The sequence below is a fragment of the Aspergillus eucalypticola genome (assembly GCF_003184535.1).
Source record: "Aspergillus eucalypticola CBS 122712 chromosome Unknown BO83scaffold_36, whole genome shotgun sequence".
NCBI lineage: Eukaryota > Fungi > Ascomycota > Eurotiomycetes > Eurotiales > Aspergillaceae > Aspergillus > Aspergillus eucalypticola.
This window is the reverse complement of record NW_020290310.1, coordinates 297,307-316,296: the sequence shown is the minus strand read 5'-3', so window position 1 is coordinate 316,296 and position 18,990 is coordinate 297,307. Positions and strand designations below refer to the sequence as shown.

The window sequence follows — 18,990 nt, the reverse complement described above, 5'->3', positions numbered from 1 at the left end:
AAGGTGCAAGTAGTAAAGATCTACTGCTGGGTACTGAACGATCCAGGCACTAGTATGATTGCGGCAACCCTCCGCCAAGTACGTAATAATCCTGCACCCACTGGAAGTATTGTATGATGTCATGATAGAGCACTACCGTACAAAGTATGCTCAAGGTCGTCCTCCATTTTGCTGTGCTTCTCGTGTCTTTCGATCATAACGACGTCACTTCGTACCTCACCACGGATCGACTATGGACTTGTCCGGTGACGGTACTTAGGGGTTGAAAAGGCCAGCCTAGCCCAGCTCCATGCCATAAAACGAGGCTTACTTGCTCGAAAGAATCTACTTCCTACACCTCAATTCTCTCGACTTCGAAGCATTTCACTTGTTGAAGTTATATCTTGTCTCTACTACACCGAAGCCCCCAACTACCTATCTCCAAAATGACAACCTTGAACTGTGAGTGCTCGTCTGTCCTCGCAGTGCAAGCGACGACCCTCCCCTCTTAACTCCAACTCTCATGAATTAACATAATTGGCCTAGATCTCCCTTCGGTCAAGCCCTCCGCAATTGCGGCAGGTGCTCTTTTCACGCACACTGCTTCCCTCGGCATTCTCGCGCCCGTATTCGGCGATACCTATCATCGTGCCCAAGCAGCCAATTCCAAGGAAGAGTTCCTCAAATCTAAAGAGGCTGCCGGTGCAGTAGCAGCCTGGGGTACCTCCTTGGTTGGAAGCTCAGTCCAAACATATGGAGTAGCAGCTCTGATCAACGCCACGGGTACTTTGAGCTACAAGGGAGCGGCTTATCTTGGGAGCTTGATCTTCATGGCCAGCGCAGCCCCCGGTGTATGTTCTCCCCATCTTTTCCTTTTCCCACTTCCAACTCGCATTTGAGACATGCTAATTATGTGTTGCCTTTGTATAGGTTGTGAGCCAGGTCTTTGCCGAAAAGAGACCCCTTGACACTGTTGCCGTAGGTGCAGTCAGCAGGTTGTTTGAAACAGTGGGACTCAGCCTCTTCCTTACTTGGTGGGGTACCCGCACGAATCCATTTTCTAGCAGCTATTAAAGGTTCTATTGTTGCAATGTAATTTGTGATAATGTCGATTTTTTTTTAAGTATCAGTTGATCATTTCGGCAAATAGTCATTGATTTAGTCCACTGAAATTAGAAGACTTGAGTATGGAGCGTGCGCCATGCAACTAAAATCCACAACCCCAAAATAGCTTACACTGGCTCCTTTCAAGTTCTTGCTGTGTTTAGGTGTAGAGTGGATTTGCTAGACGCATTGCCTGCGATCTTGGGTGTGGAACTTAACCTTGTCACAGATATGCAACTCAAGGAGCCAAATGTGGTCTACACAATGTACACAGTTCATTCCATTCTTGACCCATTGGCAGCAGAATGTACCTTGTAGGCTTGCGCCATTTCCTGAGGAACGTGTTAGTCTTTTCCTTTGCTTGTCCCAATAAGTTTTGATGGTGTACAAAATCGACTATAGTTACTGTCAATTACATCTACAAGTACACCAAGTAATACCTACAACACCAGTAAATATTAAACACACAAAAGCACGAGAACAGACCGTCTAGTAATGGGAGCATGTAATAAAGGGAAAGTAAGTACAATTGCATTTATCTCAATATTGTAGTCAAGCTGCGTAGACAAGCTAAACGAAAGTGCGGCAGGGGTAGCTTATCAAAGGTGTTAGCTTGGTCTAGAGATAACGGGGATAGGTAGCACATACACACTGGGGTAGCCATGGTCATGGCCGAGCTGATATTTGCTACCAGCAGGGTTCAAGTTGCATGGCAGCGGAGGCAAACCATTAGCGCCCAGAACTTCCTTGATTCCATTCTTGTCCTTCTCAAACAGACCAGCCAGGCCGCGCTCTTCGGCCTGTTGCTTCACGGACACCAATTGTTTCTCTCCTGCCTCGCCGATCTGAAGGACATCATCCTTGGGAGCAGCTTGACTGCCTACACTGAGCAGGCCCACAGCATCCGCCTGACTGACCGCACTGAGCCGGGGGTAATTTCTCCGAACATCACGTTTCCAATAAGGGTTGTCAGCCAAATCACCGGCCGGAACAGTAACCGGATCATCGTAGGAGAGAGGAGGAAGGGCTCCAGGGGTCGGTAGACGATACTGAGCGTTCAACGGAACACCCGTGGAGCGAGTCGGGTCGACAGCAAGGAGGCGGCGAATGCGTTCCCATATCCCAGTGGACTGAACAGTATATTTCTGATAAAGAATAAGTAAAATATTCTATCCTGATGTAACACAGAGCAGCCAATGGCTATCTCCTACCTTATGAACGGCTATCACATTGGATGCGGACTTAGCCGCTTTCACGATGTCGCGAGCCATGATTTCTTTTCTGTCCAGGTAACGTATTAATGATTTAGGCGCAATTATGATAAGAGATTTTGCTATAGTGGGTGTTACTTTACCTGAGTACTATATCGGGAAGGAAATGGAAGACCTTCAAGGGTACGTCCTTCGCCGCACGGTCTCAAACGGAACCAGGCCTGCGGAATCGAGCCTCTACACACGGAACAACTTATTCTCCGACAGTCGCACACCTCCGATTGCCCAAGGTAACATTTGTGGTAGGTAGCAGTGGAAATGAAAGAGCCCTGTTATTTTCATGGAGAAAAAAAAAATATCATTACTGTATACTAAAGTGCCGGAGGGCATGCATTTACAGGCCACATATTATAAGAGGCTAAATTGCCTTGCTCACGTGTGAGAAGCGGGCTACTATGGCCGATTACAGTTCGGGTTGGGGGATATTCTGGGGCATCAATCGCGAGAATGATTTGGAATTGCATATAGTGCTTATGCCAGACAAGGCATGTACCAATTGGAAACCTCAAGGCCTCAATATGTCTGTAACAAATGAATCCATCAGCTACCACGTTCAATGGGAGCAACCCCATTGAAGTGATATGCTGGTTATCACTATCAATGACTAGTCATCCTTAGCTGGTGAACTCGCGTGGCGGGTTTCGTCTCCGGAGCTCGGTTTCTTCAATTCTGCAGCTAGATTACGTGCAGCATCAAGCGTTGCATCGGGGCCTCCGGCCTGTAGTATCAAAACTTTGCCCTCTTTATCAATAGCAAAGATTCCTCGAATTGTGCCTTTTGGCGACTTTTTAAGTCCAAGAGCTGCTATCAATGTAGCGGTGGGATTGCAGAGAAGAGGGTATGGCAACCTTTGTTTAGTCTTGAACGTAGTATTTGCCTTTGGTGAGTCCGCTGAAAGGCCGTAAATCGTTAAACCACTTTCCGTGATAGAGTCATAGTTGTCACGGAACAAACAGGCTTGTTTGGTACCTGTTGATATATTAGCTTCTCTAGGATTACTGCAGCGGATGATTATATCAAAGGCCATAATCGCGAACGGGTGTATTCGATGACCACCATGCGTGTTTGTACCCGCACCAGATTATCCTCATGGCAGAGTGCGGGGGAATTGGGGAGGTGGGAGTAGAGATTTTTACGTACAGCCTGGGGTTGAAGCTCTAGGGTACGTGAACAGCACGACACCAGCTTCACTAGCATCGACGAGATCTTTCAGCGTGGTTTTTTGCCCTTCGTCAGTCTCAATATCACCACCGAAGTTGTCCAAGTCTAGTTTGTCGCCAACTTTTGGAGCCTTATCGTCGGAGATGGCCTTGGGAACATCCGGCTTTCGAGATACCGTGGATTCCTGAACTTTTTTGGCCTTGCGCTCTGCCGCAGGGGCTTGTGCTGGCGCCTTGCGCTTTCGTAGTTCGACCATATCTTGTGATTGAGAATCCAGGCGTTTGATGTTTTGTGTCAACGAAAACAAAACACAAAGATTGGGGGAAGTAAAGAAAGACTTTTGAAGATGCTTATCAACAGCTAAACAGTGGATCAGTTCATAGATAGTGGAATGTAGGCCAAGACTAACAGGTGAAAACGACTATCACCCGAGACAGCCACTGTAGTACGCATGGGAGATGTGTAAGAATTGGCAGGGACTCTTGTACAGGGGTATGTAACAAACTAGAAAGTGCGTGCTTTGCATATGTAACTGACTAACTAACGTATCTATCAACAAAGAATTTCCCATCTCCCCGTCAATATGGGGTTCCCCCCAGTACACCAAAAGCACGTATGCGCCTTCTAAATGTCGACCACCACTTTTGGAACTGTTTGACGAATGTTCGATATCAAGAGGCAAAGCTGGCTCTTATTGGATGATTCAAAGACATTTGATGATGCAGGAAACAAAGGGCCAGAACATCATTCACACTGTCATATCTTGACCTCAATTATTTCAACTATCCTATAGTATGAGTAATTGATCGGTAGCATAAGATGCTGATCTGGGGGATTGTTCGGATATACAAAGTAGTAGTCGGCATGAACCAACCTCGACCCTCTAGAATAGTAGCGCCTGATGTCAGATGCACATAATAATGACTAACTAACTACTAGTGGGTTCTCTGCGGAGTTGAAGGCGGTCTTTTGACCTTGACCGGGAGTCAGATTACTGTACCGGTAAATCCCGACCCTTGGCGCCACTGTTCTTGTCCAGGAGAAGAACGCGGAATCCGGGGCTAAAATTCTCAAATTTTCTACCAATCCTACCGCAATATTGCACAAGATTGGCGATCGCCACTCTCACTCACTGCGTCCGCCTTCACGACCACTCATGTGGAGTTCTCATTACTCATCTTGTAGTAGTTGATTATTTGCCGCATCCTGAACTCCTCGTAGTTATCGAATCCATAAGAACCTATCTCCGAAGCACCTACCGCCACAGACTTGGGTTTCGCTCCCGGTCTGGCTCGCTCTCTTTTTCTCCTTGGACGTGCATCTTTCTTGTTTTCGAAGTGTTTCATAAGCATACGGCCACTCTTTGTCTATCACGATCCCAAGGGACGTTTCAGATCGCAAGTCTATCGACATGAGAGTCTTTTCTTCGACGTGCACTTTCGATTACTCTTGGGAAGAAGTTTCGGCGGCAAACTGGCGCAAATATTGTCCCTGGAATGACAAGTCTACACATGTCGTGGCAGTAGACACCCTATCTCGGGCAGTCGATGCTGATACTGGAATTGTACGTATCATCGACCATCTTACTCTCATTCTTACCGTGCAACATTTGGCTGATTGTCTTGTTGTATAGCTGCGGACAGAGCGTCTGATTACCTGTAATCAATCAGTGCCGCAATGGGTCCTTTCACTCTTTGGAGGCAGTGCTACGTCGCATGTTTACGAAGTGTCCTACGTCGATCCTGTCTCGAAGAAGGTCACGATGTGTTCGACCAACCTTACATGGTCTAACGTCTTGAACGTCAAGGAGACCGTTATCTATCAGCCGTCACCGTCAAACCCTTCCTCAACTACCGATTTTAATCAAGAGGCGAAGATAACTGCCTTGTGCGGTGGATGGCAGAAAATAAAAAACAAGGTAGAAGAAGCTAGCGTGGAGAGATTCAGTCAGAACGCGAAGAAGGGCCGAGAAGGGTTTGAGGCTGTTCTTGAGATGAGTCGCCGAGTTTTCAGTGAACAACGTGAACTCGAGAGCACTAAGCTTCAATCCTAACCACAATTGGGGCTTGTGGTCTTGGTCTATCTTTTCCGTCATACGTTTTTGAGCGTTTGCATTAACTGGCGTCTCTCTTTCCCGTCTTTTCGCCTTCATCCATATGTCTTAATCGAAGCGTTTGTTTTTCTATTCCCGATGGATCTTCCCTCTGCAATTGGTCCGGACCGCATCTGTTTGTGATTGTCTTTCAATGCCTTGCCTCAGCGCCTTTTGTTTCTGCTATCACGCGCCACTCATGAGACATGTACAACCAAAAGTTATAGACTCTTCTTTCTTCGCTTTTATCACCTGTCTCTTTTTCCCACGTCGTGTTCATATACCATGAGTACTACATATGCACCAGAATAGAGGAATGGGCATGTTGAACTAATCCGCTTCTTCGTAACGCATTTGAGTAATGGCGTTGCCATTTACACACCCGTGTGGTTTGCTCTCGATAATTCCAGAGCATGACATTTTATGATAGGGCTTCCTTGATCCCCTTTGTTGCTGCAATATGTAAATGGAACAAGTTCTCTTGACAAAATACTGTCTTTCTACCGGAACGCTCACTATGGCAGTGCAGAGTCTCTAACTATCAGAATATCTGGTCAAGTCTCAGAACCATTCTAACACATGTAGTGGTCACACAGAATGGATGTTATATTATCTGACAGTTTGTAGCAGAAGGTACATGTGAAGTATATTCAAAGCATAGACAGTATAGGTACCATTAAAGGTATGTTAGGCGGGGACTGATAATGTATCGCCCCGTTCCGAATCCTACGATGTCATCCCGCCTCCTTCTCCGCATGCCACATTGCCCCTCTTCAGCCCGCCTAGTCGGGTTAAGTAGGTGGACTCCCTAAGTCGTTTCACGGTCTCAACCCGTCGACAGCTTACCCGAACGCTTCAATACAAGCATAAGGTAATAGGGTACCCATTAAAACTCTGGCAATTGCTTCTTGTTTATGTTCCCTCCATACGAAGTTGCCCTACAACAATGAGCGCCACTCCTGAAGACATGATCCCCGCGCCAGGAGAGTGGCCCGTGGATCCCCAAGATGATGTACCCATTTCGGACAATCGCATTTGGGTAGACGGATGCTTTGACTTTAGCCATCATGGTATGCCACCTTTTGCTCGTACCTTACACAACACCTTCACAAGGCTGAGTTATGTATAGGCCATGCGGGCGCTATGCTCCAGGCTCGCCAACTGGGAGACGAGCTTTATGTCGGTGTTCACTCTGACGAAGCAATCCTCGAGAATAAGGGGCCGACAGTTATGACACTGGATGAACGGTTAGTTTGCCTATATCAAGCAGCCCATTGGCCTTCTGACCCAAGTCTAGAGTAGCTGCAGTGGAAGCATGTCGCTGGGTGACTCGCTGCGTTCCCTCTGCTCCTTATGTGACATTTTTACCTTGGGTTTCGCACTACGGCTGCAAGTATGTCGTCCATGGCGATGATATCACTTCCGACAGCAATGGGGAGGACTGCTACCGGTTTGTTAAAGCTGCAGGGCGCTTTCGTGTGGTTAAGAGAACGCCGGGAATATCCACGACAGACCTTGTTGGGCGAATGCTTCTGTGTACGAAAAACCATTTCGTCAAAAGCGTAAAAGATACCCTCAACGGGGAAGAAGGATCTGGAAGTCTGGAAGAGCGCAAGCATTCGGCCAATAGTCTCATGCAAAGGATTCGTGATTATGCCACTGACGAGACTGGTCTACAGCCTGGCCCGCAGGTTTGGATCTGGAACGGATCGAGTTCTGCGAAACTTGGGAACACAGTCGAGGAACCTGGAGCATTCGAGACAGTTGTGAACGGAAAGTTGCCAAGGCCTGGACAGCGAATCATCTATGTCGATGGGGGATTTGACTTGTTCTCATCCGGGCACATCGAATTTCTTCGACAGGTCTTAACGCAGGAGGAATTGGAAGGCCACCGGCGTGGTTGGTATGACGAAGAGCAAAAAGTCAAGAGAGTCAAAGAATACGGAGAGGACTATGGCCCTGCCTATGTGGTTGCTGGCATACATGACGACGATGTTATAAACCACTGGAAAGGCCTCAACTACCCCATCATGAACATCTTTGAACGCGGGCTATGCGTTCTGCAGTGTCGCGTATGTAATTCGAAGTGTCTGGGATCTTTGAGTGAAGTATCAACCTGCTAACCAGAGTTTAGTATATACATGCTGTGATCTTTTCCTCGCCATTCTCCCCAAGTCAATCATACCTGGAGGCCATGCCACTAGGCGTTCCAGATGCAGTTTACCACGGTCCTACTACGTTCATACCCCTCACCTATGATCCTTATGTGGCACCCAAGCGGATGGGCATTTTCAAAGAGACATCTAGCCATACGTACCAGCATGTGAATGCCGGTGAGATCGTTGACAGAATATTGAAAAGTAGGGAAGCCTATGAAGAAAGACAGCGCGCCAAACTCGAAAAGGGTGTTGTTGAGGAGTTGGTCAAGTCCAAAGAGTCAGCATCTGCCTAGATAGCAATGGTGTATAACAAAGCCGGGCAAAAGCGCTTCCATAGAACATGAAATGATATATAATAAAGAAGACGGAGAATAAGGGAGGGACGCTCGGAGATAGCGAAGACCAAGCCACTCTTATGCATTCCAAAAAGCCAAGCACATTAAGATTAACAGTATGAAGTTTGGACAATGCGTACGTCATGACAGAAGCATCTCTATCTCCCCATCCTCGATCGCGCCAATATGAAATGCAGACATTGAGTCACAAGCACGAATACAACTACTGCTGACATAGTTCTTTCCTTCGGACAAAAAACGGTATGATAGTTTGTAAATGTACAGTATGTGTTTCGAGGCAGCTGCGCTGCATCACATTCCTAAAATTAGTCGGCCGCCACAAGGACTCCCTTCTCTTCGAGCAATTTAGCAAGTTCTCCATTCTGATGCATAGACATCAGAATATCGCAGCCACCGATGAACTCCTTCTCCAGATACAATTGCGGAATTGTGGGCCAGTCGGAATACTCTTTGATACCTGAAAGACCTAGTATTAGTTGTATTGAAATAGAGATTGAGGACAAGAGTCCATCTGTAAAGCATACCCTGACGAAGTTCTGAATCTTCCAACACATTGAATGCAACAAACTTCTTCGGATCCACTCCCTGCAGTCCCAAAATTTGTATACTGGCTCGAGAGAAACCGCACTGCGGCGTCTCTGGCGTGCCCTTCATGAAAAGAACGACGGGTGCAGATGCGACAGCTTTGTCTATAGCTGACCGTGTCTCCGAAGACAGATACCGGGCATAGAGGGTAGAGGGCAGCTGAATGCCAGCGAATCTAGGTTGCAACACTTGAGGTTGTCGGAAAAGTGGCCGAAACGCCTAATAAGAAATTTATCGTAAACTTAGCTATGTTCATGAAGAACGAAGGAGCAGTATGCATAATAGCTGAGAGATCAGCAAAGTAGGGGTGCGCAATACGTACCGATGAGGCCAAATTCCTAGAAAACATGATGAGTTATTAGTTTGTGAAAATATAGAAACGTCAAATAATTGCCGCTGAAGTCAAGCTCTGCTTGTCTATATGCACCGAAGTCCGAGGATTTAGTTAGCACATGCGGAGAACTTGGCTACACATGCTCACTAAGCAACCACTGTAGTTGTTGACATTAATAAGGAACAGTTCCCACTCCCAGTCATGTGATCCAGCTTTCTTTTTGCTTGATAAAACTCCCAGTGAGCAGGTAGTTATGCATTTGGCGAGAGTGTACGAATAGTAAACCTCGTCTACAGAAGTAAATTATATTAAATAATAGCTGCTACTCGAATTACCAGGAGCGGTAAAACAGGACATCTAGTCAAGGTAGCTGACGGCTCCCCATTATTCTTGGAGCAAGATATCGACTTCAAATTGAAAGTGGACAGTCAAAGGTAGAAATTGTCCCATGATCGGTATTGAAAGTGTTGTGTTAATTATCTTCACGTGGCAGACAGTGAATGTCTTGAATCCTACCGGAAAGTGTTAGCAGAGTAATTGATAGACAGGTTACTCCTCCAAAACACCCCGCGTGTGCTCTCGCAAACACCCCGCAACTCCAAATTATTTCACCCCGCATATCGAGATTTGCAACCATCATATCATTTGCCCAATCCGGTCATTATCTGCCCAAGAGCCCCATGGAATCCTCACCAGCTCCGTTCAAAGCCCAATACCACATGGGTGACAATAAAATCCATGTGCTCCTTGCAGCCAGTGGTTCGGTTGCGACGATTAAACTTCCCAATATCGCGGAAGCCCTTGGCCGCCATTCGAATATTTCTATCCGCATAATCGTTACAAAATCAGCGGCAGAATTTCTAAAGGGACAGAGTCACGAGCAACCATTGCTCGAAAATCTCCTCGAACTACCTGGCGTGGATGCTATTTACCGAGACGAGGATGAGTGGAGGCACTCTTGGACTCGTGGCGAGCCAATCCTACATATAGAGCTCAGAAAATGGGCACATATCCTACTCATCGCGCCTTTATCCGCCAACACCATGGCCAAAATGACCATGGGAATTTCAGATAACCTTCTTCTCTCTGTTTTGCGAGCATGGGACACGACGGGATCGGTGGACGCCAATTTCAAGGAAAAGAAGCCCATTGTGTTTGTCGCCCCCGCCATGAATACAGCAATGTGGTTTCATCCGATCACTGCCAAGCAACTGGCTATACTGAATGATGAATGGGGCGTAAACTCTCGCAACGAGGGCTGGGTATCTGTACTCAACCCGGTAGACAAATCTCTTGCTTGCGGCGATACAGGAACCGGGGGTATGATGGAATGGAAGACCATAGTCGATAAGGTGGAGCAGTATTTAGGTATTGGCAAGGATGATAAATAAAGAGGTTAGCTAGAGCTTCAGGACCTGAGAAGAAGAACGTAGGGTGTTTGTTTTTTTATCAGCTCTCCAGGGAAACCGGCTCCTCGTCCGGATTATAAAACCCAGTGGTTTTCGCGACATAGTCAAGGAACATTCCCAGGGTAATGCCTCCACCGGTGAGCAAGCAACCATTCTTAAACCACCACCAGCAATTCTGTACGTTTTTTAACTGAACCTTCCAGATCATGAGACCGAGGGTGACAGCTGCACTGCCACAACTGCCGATGAAGAAGATAGGCCCGCTTCCCGCTGCTACACCTGCAGCGGCGAGTAACGGCACCTGGACGGCGGCGAGAGCTGAAAGCACAGCTTTTGTGTTCTTTTCATGACGAAGGGCAATAGACTTGATGCCAGCCGCAACGTCATCTTTAATGTCCATATGAGCATATATCATGTCATACAGAACCGTCCAGGTTACACAACTAGCATAAAGCGCAGCAGCAGTTTCCAGTGCGGCGCTATTATGGAGGAGATCGATACCCAGCGCAGGGAAGCCCATAATCGCACCCCATGAGAACGTAAGGCCCAACACAGCTTGGGGATAATAAGTAATGCGTTTAGCAAGCGGATACATGGTCACCAAAAGAAGACTAGGTATACCGTACCAAAGGCATTGATACGGAAATTGAAGAAGAACACCAAGTCCAGCCAGTAACTGGGTACCTGTAAACAGCACCGCTTTACCAGGAGGGATTGCTCCTCTTGCGATTGGGCGGAATTTCGTGCGTTCGACATGCGGATCTAAGTTTCTATCCCATAGATCATTGATTGCACATCCGGCACCGCGCATGATCAAGGCTCCAGCAAAGAAAAGACCGGTAGTTCCAACGACATCCCAGGCTGAGACGGACGGCGCAATGGACGCGGCAAGTAGAGTTGAGTATGCGCAGGGGAAGAAAAGGTAGTATGTACCTGTCGGTTTATCGAGGCGTAGCAGCTCAGCGTACGGTATCCATGACTGAGGCAAATAAGAGATAAGACCCTTGTTTGGTGGCGTATAGCTTGTCACTGAGGCCTGGCTAGTTGTACTGTGTGCCTGGCTTAGTATCAAGGCCGAGCGACGGGGATGGCGGTTGTGGGTTGTAATGTTCGATTTCTGGCAGATTGGTTGAATGCTGTTGGTCGCCGTATAACCATATCTTCTAGACGGCGATAAGGAAACTGGACAACGGTGTCCCTGTACAGAGGTGAATCGGTATATGTAAGTGCTCCTTTCCCTAGGATAGCGACATAGTCGTGCATGCCGGCCGGCATACAAGAAACTCATAATGAACCGAATGAGGATGTAGAGATAATGATGCGTAGCAATTGGCCTCCTGTATGACTAGCAATTTCAGAATTATCCTACACGGAGACAACGAATCGATCTGGCGCAGCGTTTTGGCAGATGAAATCCGCACGCCAACCAGACTAGACGCTATCCGAGTCGATTGACGAGCAGATGAGAAGAATTGAAGCAAAAAGAAGAAGCGTAAGATGCAGCTACCGCTAAGCAAATTCCATGCCAGGAGCAGGAGCTTCCTGAGATTCAGTCTTCAGGAAATTGATTGGGAGAAAAAAAGGTTCATGATGAGCGAAATTTAAGGTACGGATATTGTCGGCCGGAGGTGTTCTTGAGCCTTTTTCGGCAGTGGTTCCTCCATGCGTTCCTGGGCCCGGCGGACGGGATCCACATGCCACAATCGCCGATGCAGCTGCAGCGAGAGTGAATCGAGACAATCAACAACTGCGCAGGGTCTATGGGTGTTGAAGACTCTCTTTACATCCATCATTTGGGAATCGGGGTATAGCTTGCACAGAAAGCAACTGCTGTTTCCGTCTCAAACTCGTGGTGTTGCTCGTCTGTTGCTCGTCTGTTGCTCGCTATTGTCATGACCGCGCGATATGTGTATGTGGGCATTTGATCAAGTTCGCCCTGCCGGCCACTTTCTTGAAGCGCGTTGATATCGGCTCTACGCAGCTGATCATCGGTCCTGGGCGATATTCATGAATTATTCTGGTGTACGTACGCTCCGACATCTTTCATGAATTCCTAAAGAACACAACCTCGGCGCAGTGGTCCATCCGGTAGCTTGAAAGTATGCTCTACTGCGGGGAAAATAAATTGTTGGCTTTATCTAATATCGCGAAATAGGGTGATCGATACATTTGAAGGCGAAAGTACTGGAGCTATAGCCATTCGTACCGACCTTGTTGAACGCCCTTCAGGATGCCCGCCCAGCGACCCCGAGCGGCTTTTGAGCCACTTTCTCCAGACTTGGACCTCACAGCACTCGTGAACTCGACACCAAACTTCGAGGAAGTTGCCAGGATTCACTGCGATATGATTGATGAGAATGGGCTTGAGATATTCGAGAAGCTTGTGTTGCTCCATGTGGTTCGGGGTGGAAAGCCTTTGGTAGTCGAGGGCTTCAACCACCGGCTCAATAACTCGATCTTCTCGGAGAAATGGCTAAGAACTCACTATTCATCGAAAAGTGAGTGATGTATCCCTCATCTATGCTGTCTTGCTTATCTAACCCAGAGCTTCTACGACACAGCGGAATGTGCTCGGAATTTGACCACAAAAACTGATTTACCTCTTACTATTGGACATTACCTGAAAAACTTGCCCCTTCTAGCAAATCAGTGGACTTCCTATAACTACAAAGATCCTGACCGCCAGAGGATCTACCTCAAGGACATTGACTGTCCTCATCAATGGCGCGAGCAATTGAAAAAGATAATTCCCCCCGGATTGTTCTACTTGAACCAGTTTCAGGAAAGCTTTGACGGCCCGGGAGCGAAGAGAAGTACATCTTCCAACAAAAATAAAAAATCTACGGGCTGGAATAACCCGATAGCCAGACCTGGGGATCTTATGAGTTGCCTCCCTCCAAGCATGCGTGCAGAAAATCTGATGTGCTACATCGGCCACGAGGGTACCTATACACCAGCTCATCAGGAAATGTGTGCTAGCTTGGGCCAGAACATCATGGTGGAGGCGTCGGATGGTTCCACTGAATATGGCAAAGAAACGAAGCCGGGGTCGTCTGTTTGGTTCATGACCGAGAGCAAAGACCGCCGTGTAGTCTCAGAATATTGGATGTCAACTCTAGGACACGACATCGATATTGAGGATCATTTTGCGCAGATAAATGCCTGGAAGGCAGCGCCCTTCAAAACTTATGTTGTCGAGCAACGACCGGGCGACTTCATCCTCGTACCCCCTTTAGCAGCACACCAAGTGTGGAATCGAGGAACACGGACAATGAAAGTCGCTTGGAATCGTACAACTCCGGAAACCCTGGAGAAAGCGCTCACTGAGGCTCTTCCTCACGCCAGGATGGTTTGCCGAGACGAACAGTACAAGAACAAGGCGATAGTGTTCTATTCATTGGAGCATTACTCGGCAATCCTCCACAAGGCAGATACAGTTGACAGTGGTGATTCGACACTTAAGCAAATAATCAAAGATTTCGAGCACCTTTTCGGCCTCTTCACTGACATCATCTTGTCCGAGAGCTTCTCGGACCAACTACCCGAAGAGGATGTTGAATATGTTGCCTTTGACAGCAACATTACATGTTCATACTGCCGGGGTAATATTTTCAACAGGTTCCTAACTTGCCCGTCTTGTGTGGGACCAACAAATACAGACGAAGAAGACACTTATGATATTTGCATGGAATGCTATGCGATGGGCAGGAGCTGTGCTTGCATAGCTAAGCTCGAATGGGTTGAGCAGTTCCCTTGGGATGAGCTTCAAGCCAAATACGAGACCTGGAGGCTGCAGATACTCGACATCAACTCTCAATCGCGAGACACATTCGTGAGTCTCCCAGCGCAGAGGAGCCGGCTGGGGAAGAGAACACTTGCAGAGGTTTGCCAGTTGGAACTCAGACGGCGGCCGTGGGTCGACATAAGTAAGCCGACTGTTCAGTCAGAACGGCTTGAAGAGCTGGACAGTGATTCGGAGCGACTTGATTCCGCGCGCAAACGGAGGAAAACTCGTCGAGTTGACGCATTTCAGCAGACTGGAAATTGCCATATCTGCAGATATGCCGAGCCAAGGTGGAAGCTTGCCTCGTGTTCTAGCTGCCGGACGAACTACTGTTATGGCAGCTTGTTTAGGGCTTTCAATATAAAGCCGCAGGAGACGATGGAAGCATTCGAATGGAAGTGCCCAAAGTGCCGCAAGATTTGTAGTTGTGCTGCGTGTCGTCGCGATCCCACGATGACGCCCTTTGAGCCGACATGCACATTATTGGGCCACGACACCCGAAAGATAGCCGACCCTCGAAGTGTGGAGAGCTTAGTGGATTTCCGACAATCCAACCTCAGGTGGCTGAAGAAGGCCGGCGATGATGAGGTCAAACGGCTGAAAAAGCACCAGAAAGAAGCCGACGACAAGCGTAACCATTCAATGGTCGAGCATAGCATTCAGCTCGAGGAGGTGCCTCCAGTAACAGAATATGCGCCTGACTATAGTGATATACCGGTAGATCCAGCCCTGGAAAGGCTTGACAGCTCGTTTATGAGTGCACCTGACCACTCTGGCCCGTGACAAGCTTCATGGCGCTGCAGCAGTGTCCTGTGTCGTTATAGCTCTATGCATGTGGGGCGTTATACTTCTTTTTCTCTTCATCTCACATTTCCGCATATAGCGAGCAGGCTTATCTTGGCATTGTATCAGCGGAAGATTTCAGGATCGAATTCAATGTCTTGCATCAGCCCATCAATGTGATTTGTAGACTCACTAACATGCTGGTTGGATTATCGAACTCATGAGCATGTAACTGTCGCCCGTGTCTTGTCAAGTAGTTTCCCATGAAGCCGTGCTTGACCAAGAATTTTATTGCAGCGTGCCCTATGCTCCTTTGTACTCATAGCGGAGGTTCTCAAGCGCTTTGAGGTCAACTGATAGCATGACCTTCCGTGCGATTAATACAGCTGCAAACATTGCTATGTTATGTCAGTACTCGTCCGATCTTTTCCAGGACTCAAAACATCTAAGCAAAGCAAAGCAAGGAAGCCGAAGGTCACCTACCTCCTGGAACCAAGTAGGTAACCGGCTGGATCACCAGCCAGGATTGCGTTGTGGGTTGCGAAGCGTAGAACAGGGCCAGTAGCACGCAGATCGCAGCATCGACAGGCAAGATGTATGGCCGGATGCTAGCCATAGCATGCGGTGTGGTCATTGGTCTCTTGCCCTTAGGATCCGGGCGTTCAAGCGGGAGGTACTTCATGATATAGGCCGTGACTAGTAGAGATAGGGCGCCGAGCAAAGAGAGAAATCGTTCAGATAGGCTCGAGGAGCCCGAAAGTATTGAAGCAATAAAAGCGAAGCTGGAAAATAGCGGGATGGCTGCAAAAACGATCTATGTGGCTCTTCAGCAAATGCTCTCACTCTCAGTTCCAAGGGTTGTATGATAGGAAATGTATTTACACTATATTCAGAATTCCTTTTCTCATTTAGTGCTTTCAGTTGCTCTATCACACGTTCCTGCTCTGTCGACCGTTAGCAACGTCGTCTAAAATGGCTTCCTGCTTGGCCATTTGTCAGTATGTACATACCTTCTTCGTCTAGCTCCTCCCGACTGTGCTCGTCATCACCTGAATCATCAGGGTAGCGAAAAGCTCTGCGAAGCCTTGCTGTTGCCATCGCTGCAACAATTTGTCTGCTATGAAGGTAGCAGAGAGAATCAAATAGTTGTTGATGATGTCGCTCAGGCATAAAAGCACACGAGGTCCCTTTAGCTTGGGCGTGGGTTTGTCTCGTTTGCCAAGGGTACGGGCAGTACACCCCGTTTTAGATTACCATTCCCGCCTCAGGTTTCGGGCTTCCGAGCGTTTAGCAACCACGCCCTACTATTACTGCCACTTTCCACGGTACAACAAACCACAAAGGTCACGCTGCCACACCGCACAAGACACACGGAACGCGTCGAGAGCCAATTGGACCTTCATACTTTTCCAAAGATGCTCCTACGACTCGCAGAGAGGCGTATCGGCGCTTCTCGACTATGCGTAAATCATCGCAAAATGCTCCCTCCCCGGCGCAACTTGATCCCCGCACCACAGGCGAACTCGGGCCCTCTTATGGAAAGACGGGCGGACAGAGCTCTACCCAATGTTCAAAATGAGAGGCGATGGATACGAACCTTGCCTATCTTTGCTGTTGTTGTGGGGGCCGCTATGCTGGGTATCTTTAACTATCAGAAATCTTCCTCCAGTGTGGTTAACAGTACGCTGTATGCGCTGAGGACTTCCCCGCAGGCGAGGGAGATTCTGGGTGATGAGATCTACTTTGCTCAGAAGATCCCGTGGATTAGTGGAGAGATGAACCAGCTTCATGGTCGCATTGATATCTCGTTCTGGGTCAAGGGTACTAAGGCCCAGGGTAAAATGCGGTTCCGCAGTATTAGACCTGACCGGACTAGCTTTGTTCGTTTACCTCATCACTTTTTATACTTGACCTGAAAACTCCTGGCTAATGTGCATTTGTTGTATAGTTCCGCACGGAAGTATGGAGCTTGGAAACCGAGGACGGCACGGTTGTCCAGCTGCTTGACAAGGATACCGACCCATTCAACCAGACCAATTGATTGACTCGATTACTTGGCCCTCTTGTTTTGGGCTGTATACTCGCTTGTTACGTGGTGTTTGGAGATTTGTGCATGTAAATATATCATATCATTCATGTGCATTGGGCTAAGGCGTTCGGGCTTCGGAAAGCGTCTCACTCTCCCTTTCCCTCCATCATTCATCCCATTGGGCAGATTTAGCTTGCTCGACTGGAGTGGAAGAGCTATATGAAAGCGCCGATCAGGCGGGAAAGAACCTATAGGAACCCACACTTTGGGAAAGGGATATCATTTATGTATCATATACAGACGCCGCTCTTAAAAACAATACAGTGTAGTAGTACATTTCACGAAAGATGACAAGCAGAACAGAAAGCGCGCGCGGTAAATTTATTCAGAAGCCTCAGCCGTCGCAGGGGAAGCTTCCGGCCACGGCTTCTTGATGGCATCTTGTATCCGGACAACGCAGCCCTTGGGACCACTGACGGAGCCTATTTAGAAACCCGAAGTTAGCATCAACCGTATCCATCTATAAGAAATCCACTTGAGAACAAGAGAGTAATCCGGGGTATCCTACCATTGACCACGACAATTCCATTCTCAGCATCCACCTTCAGGATCCTCAGATTCTGGACAGTGTTCTGCTCATTACCCATGTTACCCGCCATCTTCTTTCCAGGGTAAACACGAGAACCACCACCTTGACTAGGACCAGCGGAACCAAGCGAACGATGCGTCAAAGAAACACCGTGACTGCGATCCTGACCACCGAAACCATGTCTCTTCATAACACCCGCGAAGCCCTTACCCTTCGTATTAGACCTCGCATCAATGAACTGTCCCTCCTGGAACCAGTCCGCACTGACCGCCTGACCAACAGGCAAAAGCCCGCTCTCATCCTTAACCCGGAACTCATAGACATGACGCTTAGGCGAGATGCCATTGGCAGTGAAATGGCCGAGCAGGGACTTGGTCAAGTTACTAGGACGCCTCCACCCAGCACCCAGCTGAACAGCATAGTATCCATGCTTCTCGCGAGTCTTGTGCGATACAACCTCGACTCGATCGAGCTGCAGCACGGTGCAGGGAACACGTTTGCCGGTCTCCGGGTCATACAGGGCGGTCATGCCCTTCTTGAAGGTGATGGCACCGGTCCGCAGGGGGAGGGTGTTTGCCTTGCGCTCGAGGGCGGCGGTGGGTGTCGATTTCAGCACGGGCAAGTCATGGCCGACGTTGAAGCGCGAAGTCTCGGGGGGGTTCAAGGACCGAATACCGAAGGTGCGGACTGAGGTGATGGAGAATTGGCTGCCACGGACGGAAGAAGAAGTAGTCGGAATTTGAGACGCCCAGATTGTCGTCAGGGGAAGCTGGGAAAGCTTCCCGGGCATACGGGGAGGCATGGCGATTGGAGGTGATTGAAGGGGGAGGTATAACTCTCTCACACTTCTTTTCTGCCGCTGAGATTTTTGGCAAGACGTGCGGAGACCCCGTCGAGGATGGGCCGGAGAGCCTCGAAGGCGGTGTGGTGTGTAGGTGCGCGCGAGCGCGGATTCTGGTTTGATGCCTTGATATGATCCTCAGGCATTAATACATGCGGGTAAACATGGGTTAGTTTACTTAGTACTGTATGAATGCTTATTTACCAGCGCGCAAGTAGGCACGCAGAATTCTACACTAGATCGCTAATAGTGCTTATATGGAGCCTTCATATTCATGGCCCGAGCCAATGCCGAAGATATGGCGACACTAGCACCACAAACTTCGAGCATGCGATTTTCGTGCAGTCGATTCCATGCTCCGATGCCAGTTGCCAATCGGGAACCGGACTCGCCGGCACGCCGATGGCGGCGCCGAAGTGTATAAAAAAAGACGGGAGGGAAGCTGATCCTACGATCTGCTGCCGCAACGTCATCCCAATCTCACTTGCATTGAGGCCTGCATTGCCGTCTCGGC

The 18,990-nt window shown here is 48.4% G+C and overlaps 14 protein-coding genes across 14 annotated transcripts; 7 read left to right on the top strand and 7 right to left on the bottom strand.

Moving 5' to 3' along the window:
• Positions 1 to 30: 30 nt before the first annotated feature.
• Positions 31 to 266, top strand: BO83DRAFT_324120 (uncharacterized protein; the record flags this gene model as incomplete). Its single annotated transcript, XM_025527963.1, has 2 exons — positions 31 to 78; positions 129 to 266. Coding segments are annotated over 2 exons (186 nt in total), but the record flags the coding sequence as incomplete, so codon positions are not given.
• Positions 267 to 321: 55 nt separating this feature from the next.
• Positions 322 to 1,056, top strand: BO83DRAFT_421030 (DUF1761 domain-containing protein; the record flags this gene model as incomplete). Its single annotated transcript, XM_025534968.1, has 3 exons — positions 322 to 441; positions 526 to 830; positions 910 to 1,056. Exons 1-3 carry the CDS (start codon positions 426 to 428, stop codon positions 1,051 to 1,053), a joined length of 465 nt encoding a protein of 154 aa, XP_025383232.1. The 5' UTR covers positions 322 to 425.
• Positions 1,057 to 1,543: 487 nt separating this feature from the next.
• On the bottom strand, positions 1,544 to 2,485 carry BO83DRAFT_411947 (putative NADH-ubiquinone oxidoreductase 21 kDa subunit). The gene is made up of 4 exons (XM_025534359.1): positions 2,438 to 2,485; positions 2,295 to 2,364; positions 1,732 to 2,228; positions 1,544 to 1,678 (listed from the first exon to the last, which is right to left on the bottom strand). The coding sequence occupies exons 2-4, from the start codon at positions 2,352 to 2,354 to the stop codon at positions 1,654 to 1,656; spliced, it is 582 nt and encodes a 193-aa protein (XP_025383231.1). The 5' UTR covers positions 2,355 to 2,364; positions 2,438 to 2,485; the 3' UTR covers positions 1,544 to 1,653.
• A 305-nt stretch (positions 2,486 to 2,790) lies between these two features.
• On the bottom strand, positions 2,791 to 3,656 carry BO83DRAFT_382647 (peroxiredoxin). The gene has a single exon (XM_025532275.1). It carries the CDS (start codon positions 3,379 to 3,381, stop codon positions 2,959 to 2,961), a length of 423 nt encoding a protein of 140 aa, XP_025383230.1. The 5' UTR covers positions 3,382 to 3,656; the 3' UTR covers positions 2,791 to 2,958.
• BO83DRAFT_324069 (uncharacterized protein) lies at positions 3,487 to 3,771 on the bottom strand (the record flags this gene model as incomplete). The annotated part of the gene is made up of 1 exon (XM_025527961.1): positions 3,487 to 3,771. The coding sequence occupies one exon, from the start codon at positions 3,769 to 3,771 to the stop codon at positions 3,487 to 3,489; it is 285 nt and encodes a 94-aa protein (XP_025383229.1).
• Positions 3,772 to 4,606: 835 nt separating this feature from the next.
• Positions 4,607 to 5,941, top strand: BO83DRAFT_382645 (putative mitochondrial protein sorting (Msf1)). The gene is made up of 2 exons (XM_025532274.1): positions 4,607 to 5,079; positions 5,149 to 5,941. The coding sequence occupies exons 1-2, from the start codon at positions 4,927 to 4,929 to the stop codon at positions 5,566 to 5,568; spliced, it is 573 nt and encodes a 190-aa protein (XP_025383228.1). The 5' UTR covers positions 4,607 to 4,926; the 3' UTR covers positions 5,569 to 5,941.
• Positions 5,942 to 6,384: 443 nt separating this feature from the next.
• Positions 6,385 to 8,163, top strand: BO83DRAFT_382644 (ethanolamine-phosphate cytidylyltransferase). Its single transcript, XM_025532273.1, has 4 exons — positions 6,385 to 6,677; positions 6,737 to 6,854; positions 6,905 to 7,679; positions 7,742 to 8,163. The coding sequence occupies exons 1-4, from the start codon at positions 6,554 to 6,556 to the stop codon at positions 8,057 to 8,059; spliced, it is 1,335 nt and encodes a 444-aa protein (XP_025383227.1). The 5' UTR covers positions 6,385 to 6,553; the 3' UTR covers positions 8,060 to 8,163.
• BO83DRAFT_370835 (monothiol glutaredoxin GRX5) lies at positions 8,145 to 9,172 on the bottom strand. The gene is made up of 3 exons (XM_025529911.1): positions 9,030 to 9,172; positions 8,647 to 8,926; positions 8,145 to 8,579 (listed from the first exon to the last, which is right to left on the bottom strand). The coding sequence occupies exons 1-3, from the start codon at positions 9,054 to 9,056 to the stop codon at positions 8,428 to 8,430; spliced, it is 459 nt and encodes a 152-aa protein (XP_025383226.1). The 5' UTR covers positions 9,057 to 9,172; the 3' UTR covers positions 8,145 to 8,427.
• Positions 9,173 to 9,285: 113 nt separating this feature from the next.
• BO83DRAFT_158797 (putative flavoprotein) lies at positions 9,286 to 10,461 on the top strand. The gene has a single exon (XM_025526307.1). It carries the CDS (start codon positions 9,722 to 9,724, stop codon positions 10,430 to 10,432), a length of 711 nt encoding a protein of 236 aa, XP_025383225.1. The 5' UTR covers positions 9,286 to 9,721; the 3' UTR covers positions 10,433 to 10,461.
• On the bottom strand, positions 10,462 to 11,886 carry BO83DRAFT_158796 (putative para-hydroxybenzoate-polyprenyltransferase Coq2). Its single transcript, XM_025526306.1, has one exon. It carries the CDS (start codon positions 11,736 to 11,738, stop codon positions 10,491 to 10,493), a length of 1,248 nt encoding a protein of 415 aa, XP_025383224.1. The 5' UTR covers positions 11,739 to 11,886; the 3' UTR covers positions 10,462 to 10,490.
• A 599-nt stretch (positions 11,887 to 12,485) lies between these two features.
• On the top strand, positions 12,486 to 15,198 carry BO83DRAFT_158756 (putative JmjC domain protein). Its single transcript, XM_025526305.1, has 3 exons — positions 12,486 to 12,549; positions 12,606 to 12,948; positions 13,012 to 15,198. Exons 2-3 carry the CDS (start codon positions 12,681 to 12,683, stop codon positions 15,015 to 15,017), a joined length of 2,274 nt encoding a protein of 757 aa, XP_025383223.1. The 5' UTR covers positions 12,486 to 12,549; positions 12,606 to 12,680; the 3' UTR covers positions 15,018 to 15,198.
• A 122-nt stretch (positions 15,199 to 15,320) lies between these two features.
• On the bottom strand, positions 15,321 to 16,115 carry BO83DRAFT_393332 (uncharacterized protein; the record flags this gene model as incomplete). The annotated part of the gene is made up of 3 exons (XM_025532975.1): positions 15,321 to 15,415; positions 15,501 to 15,818; positions 16,028 to 16,115. The coding sequence occupies 3 exons, from the start codon at positions 16,113 to 16,115 to the stop codon at positions 15,321 to 15,323; spliced, it is 501 nt and encodes a 166-aa protein (XP_025383222.1).
• A 200-nt stretch (positions 16,116 to 16,315) lies between these two features.
• On the top strand, positions 16,316 to 17,366 carry BO83DRAFT_421020 (cytochrome c oxidase assembly factor 1 family protein). Its single transcript, XM_025534967.1, has 2 exons — positions 16,316 to 16,897; positions 16,966 to 17,366. Exons 1-2 carry the CDS (start codon positions 16,433 to 16,435, stop codon positions 17,056 to 17,058), a joined length of 558 nt encoding a protein of 185 aa, XP_025383221.1. The 5' UTR covers positions 16,316 to 16,432; the 3' UTR covers positions 17,059 to 17,366.
• On the bottom strand, positions 17,311 to 18,691 carry BO83DRAFT_382638 (mitochondrial 54S ribosomal protein uL3m). The gene is made up of 2 exons (XM_025532272.1): positions 17,615 to 18,691; positions 17,311 to 17,528 (listed from the first exon to the last, which is right to left on the bottom strand). Exons 1-2 carry the CDS (start codon positions 18,435 to 18,437, stop codon positions 17,428 to 17,430), a joined length of 924 nt encoding a protein of 307 aa, XP_025383220.1. The 5' UTR covers positions 18,438 to 18,691; the 3' UTR covers positions 17,311 to 17,427.
• Positions 18,692 to 18,990: the final 299 nt, after the last annotated feature.

Bases quoted from the DNA above. Each gene is read 5' to 3' on its own strand.
- BO83DRAFT_382638 (XM_025532272.1), bottom strand. From the start codon at position 18,437: ATGCCTCCCCGTATGCCCGGGAAGCTTTCCCAGCTTCCCCTGACGACA. The intron at 17,529-17,614 runs GTAGGATACCCC...GTTTCTAAATAG, and splicing joins TGGAATTGTCGTGGTCAATG to GCTCCGTCAGTGGTCCCAAG.
- BO83DRAFT_158796 (XM_025526306.1), bottom strand. From the start codon at position 11,738: ATGAGTTTCTTGTATGCCGGCCGGCATGCACGACTATGTCGCTATCCT.
- BO83DRAFT_382647 (XM_025532275.1), bottom strand. From the start codon at position 3,381: ATGGCCTTTGATATAATCATCCGCTGCAGTAATCCTAGAGAAGCTAAT.
- BO83DRAFT_421020 (XM_025534967.1), top strand. From the start codon at position 16,433: ATGCTCCTACGACTCGCAGAGAGGCGTATCGGCGCTTCTCGACTATGC. The intron at 16,898-16,965 runs GTTCGTTTACCT...TTTGTTGTATAG, and splicing joins GACCTGACCGGACTAGCTTT to TTCCGCACGGAAGTATGGAG.
- BO83DRAFT_370835 (XM_025529911.1), bottom strand. From the start codon at position 9,056: ATGTTTTCTAGGAATTTGGCCTCATCG. The intron at 8,927-9,029 runs GTACGTATTGCG...ATTTCTTATTAG, and splicing joins CTAGGAATTTGGCCTCATCG to GCGTTTCGGCCACTTTTCCG. The intron at 8,580-8,646 runs GTATGCTTTACA...TAGGTCTTTCAG, and splicing joins AGATTCAGAACTTCGTCAGG to GTATCAAAGAGTATTCCGAC.
- BO83DRAFT_158756 (XM_025526305.1), top strand. From the start codon at position 12,681: ATGCCCGCCCAGCGACCCCGAGCGGCTTTTGAGCCACTTTCTCCAGAC. The intron at 12,949-13,011 runs GTGAGTGATGTA...TCTACGACACAG, and splicing joins AACTCACTATTCATCGAAAA to CGGAATGTGCTCGGAATTTG.
- BO83DRAFT_382644 (XM_025532273.1), top strand. From the start codon at position 6,554: ATGAGCGCCACTCCTGAAGACATGATCCCCGCGCCAGGAGAGTGGCCC. The intron at 6,678-6,736 runs GTATGCCACCTT...AGTTATGTATAG, and splicing joins CTTTGACTTTAGCCATCATG to GCCATGCGGGCGCTATGCTC. The intron at 7,680-7,741 runs GTATGTAATTCG...ACCAGAGTTTAG, and splicing joins TATGCGTTCTGCAGTGTCGC to TATATACATGCTGTGATCTT.
- BO83DRAFT_411947 (XM_025534359.1), bottom strand. From the start codon at position 2,354: ATGGCTCGCGACATCGTGAAAGCGGCTAAGTCCGCATCCAATGTGATA. The intron at 2,229-2,294 runs GTAGGAGATAGC...ATTCTTTATCAG, and splicing joins ATGTGATAGCCGTTCATAAG to AAATATACTGTTCAGTCCAC. The intron at 1,679-1,731 runs GTATGTGCTACC...ACCTTTGATAAG, and splicing joins GACCATGGCTACCCCAGTGT to CTACCCCTGCCGCACTTTCG.
- BO83DRAFT_158797 (XM_025526307.1), top strand. From the start codon at position 9,722: ATGGAATCCTCACCAGCTCCGTTCAAAGCCCAATACCACATGGGTGAC.
- BO83DRAFT_382645 (XM_025532274.1), top strand. From the start codon at position 4,927: ATGAGAGTCTTTTCTTCGACGTGCACTTTCGATTACTCTTGGGAAGAA. The intron at 5,080-5,148 runs GTACGTATCATC...CTTGTTGTATAG, and splicing joins TCGATGCTGATACTGGAATT to CTGCGGACAGAGCGTCTGAT.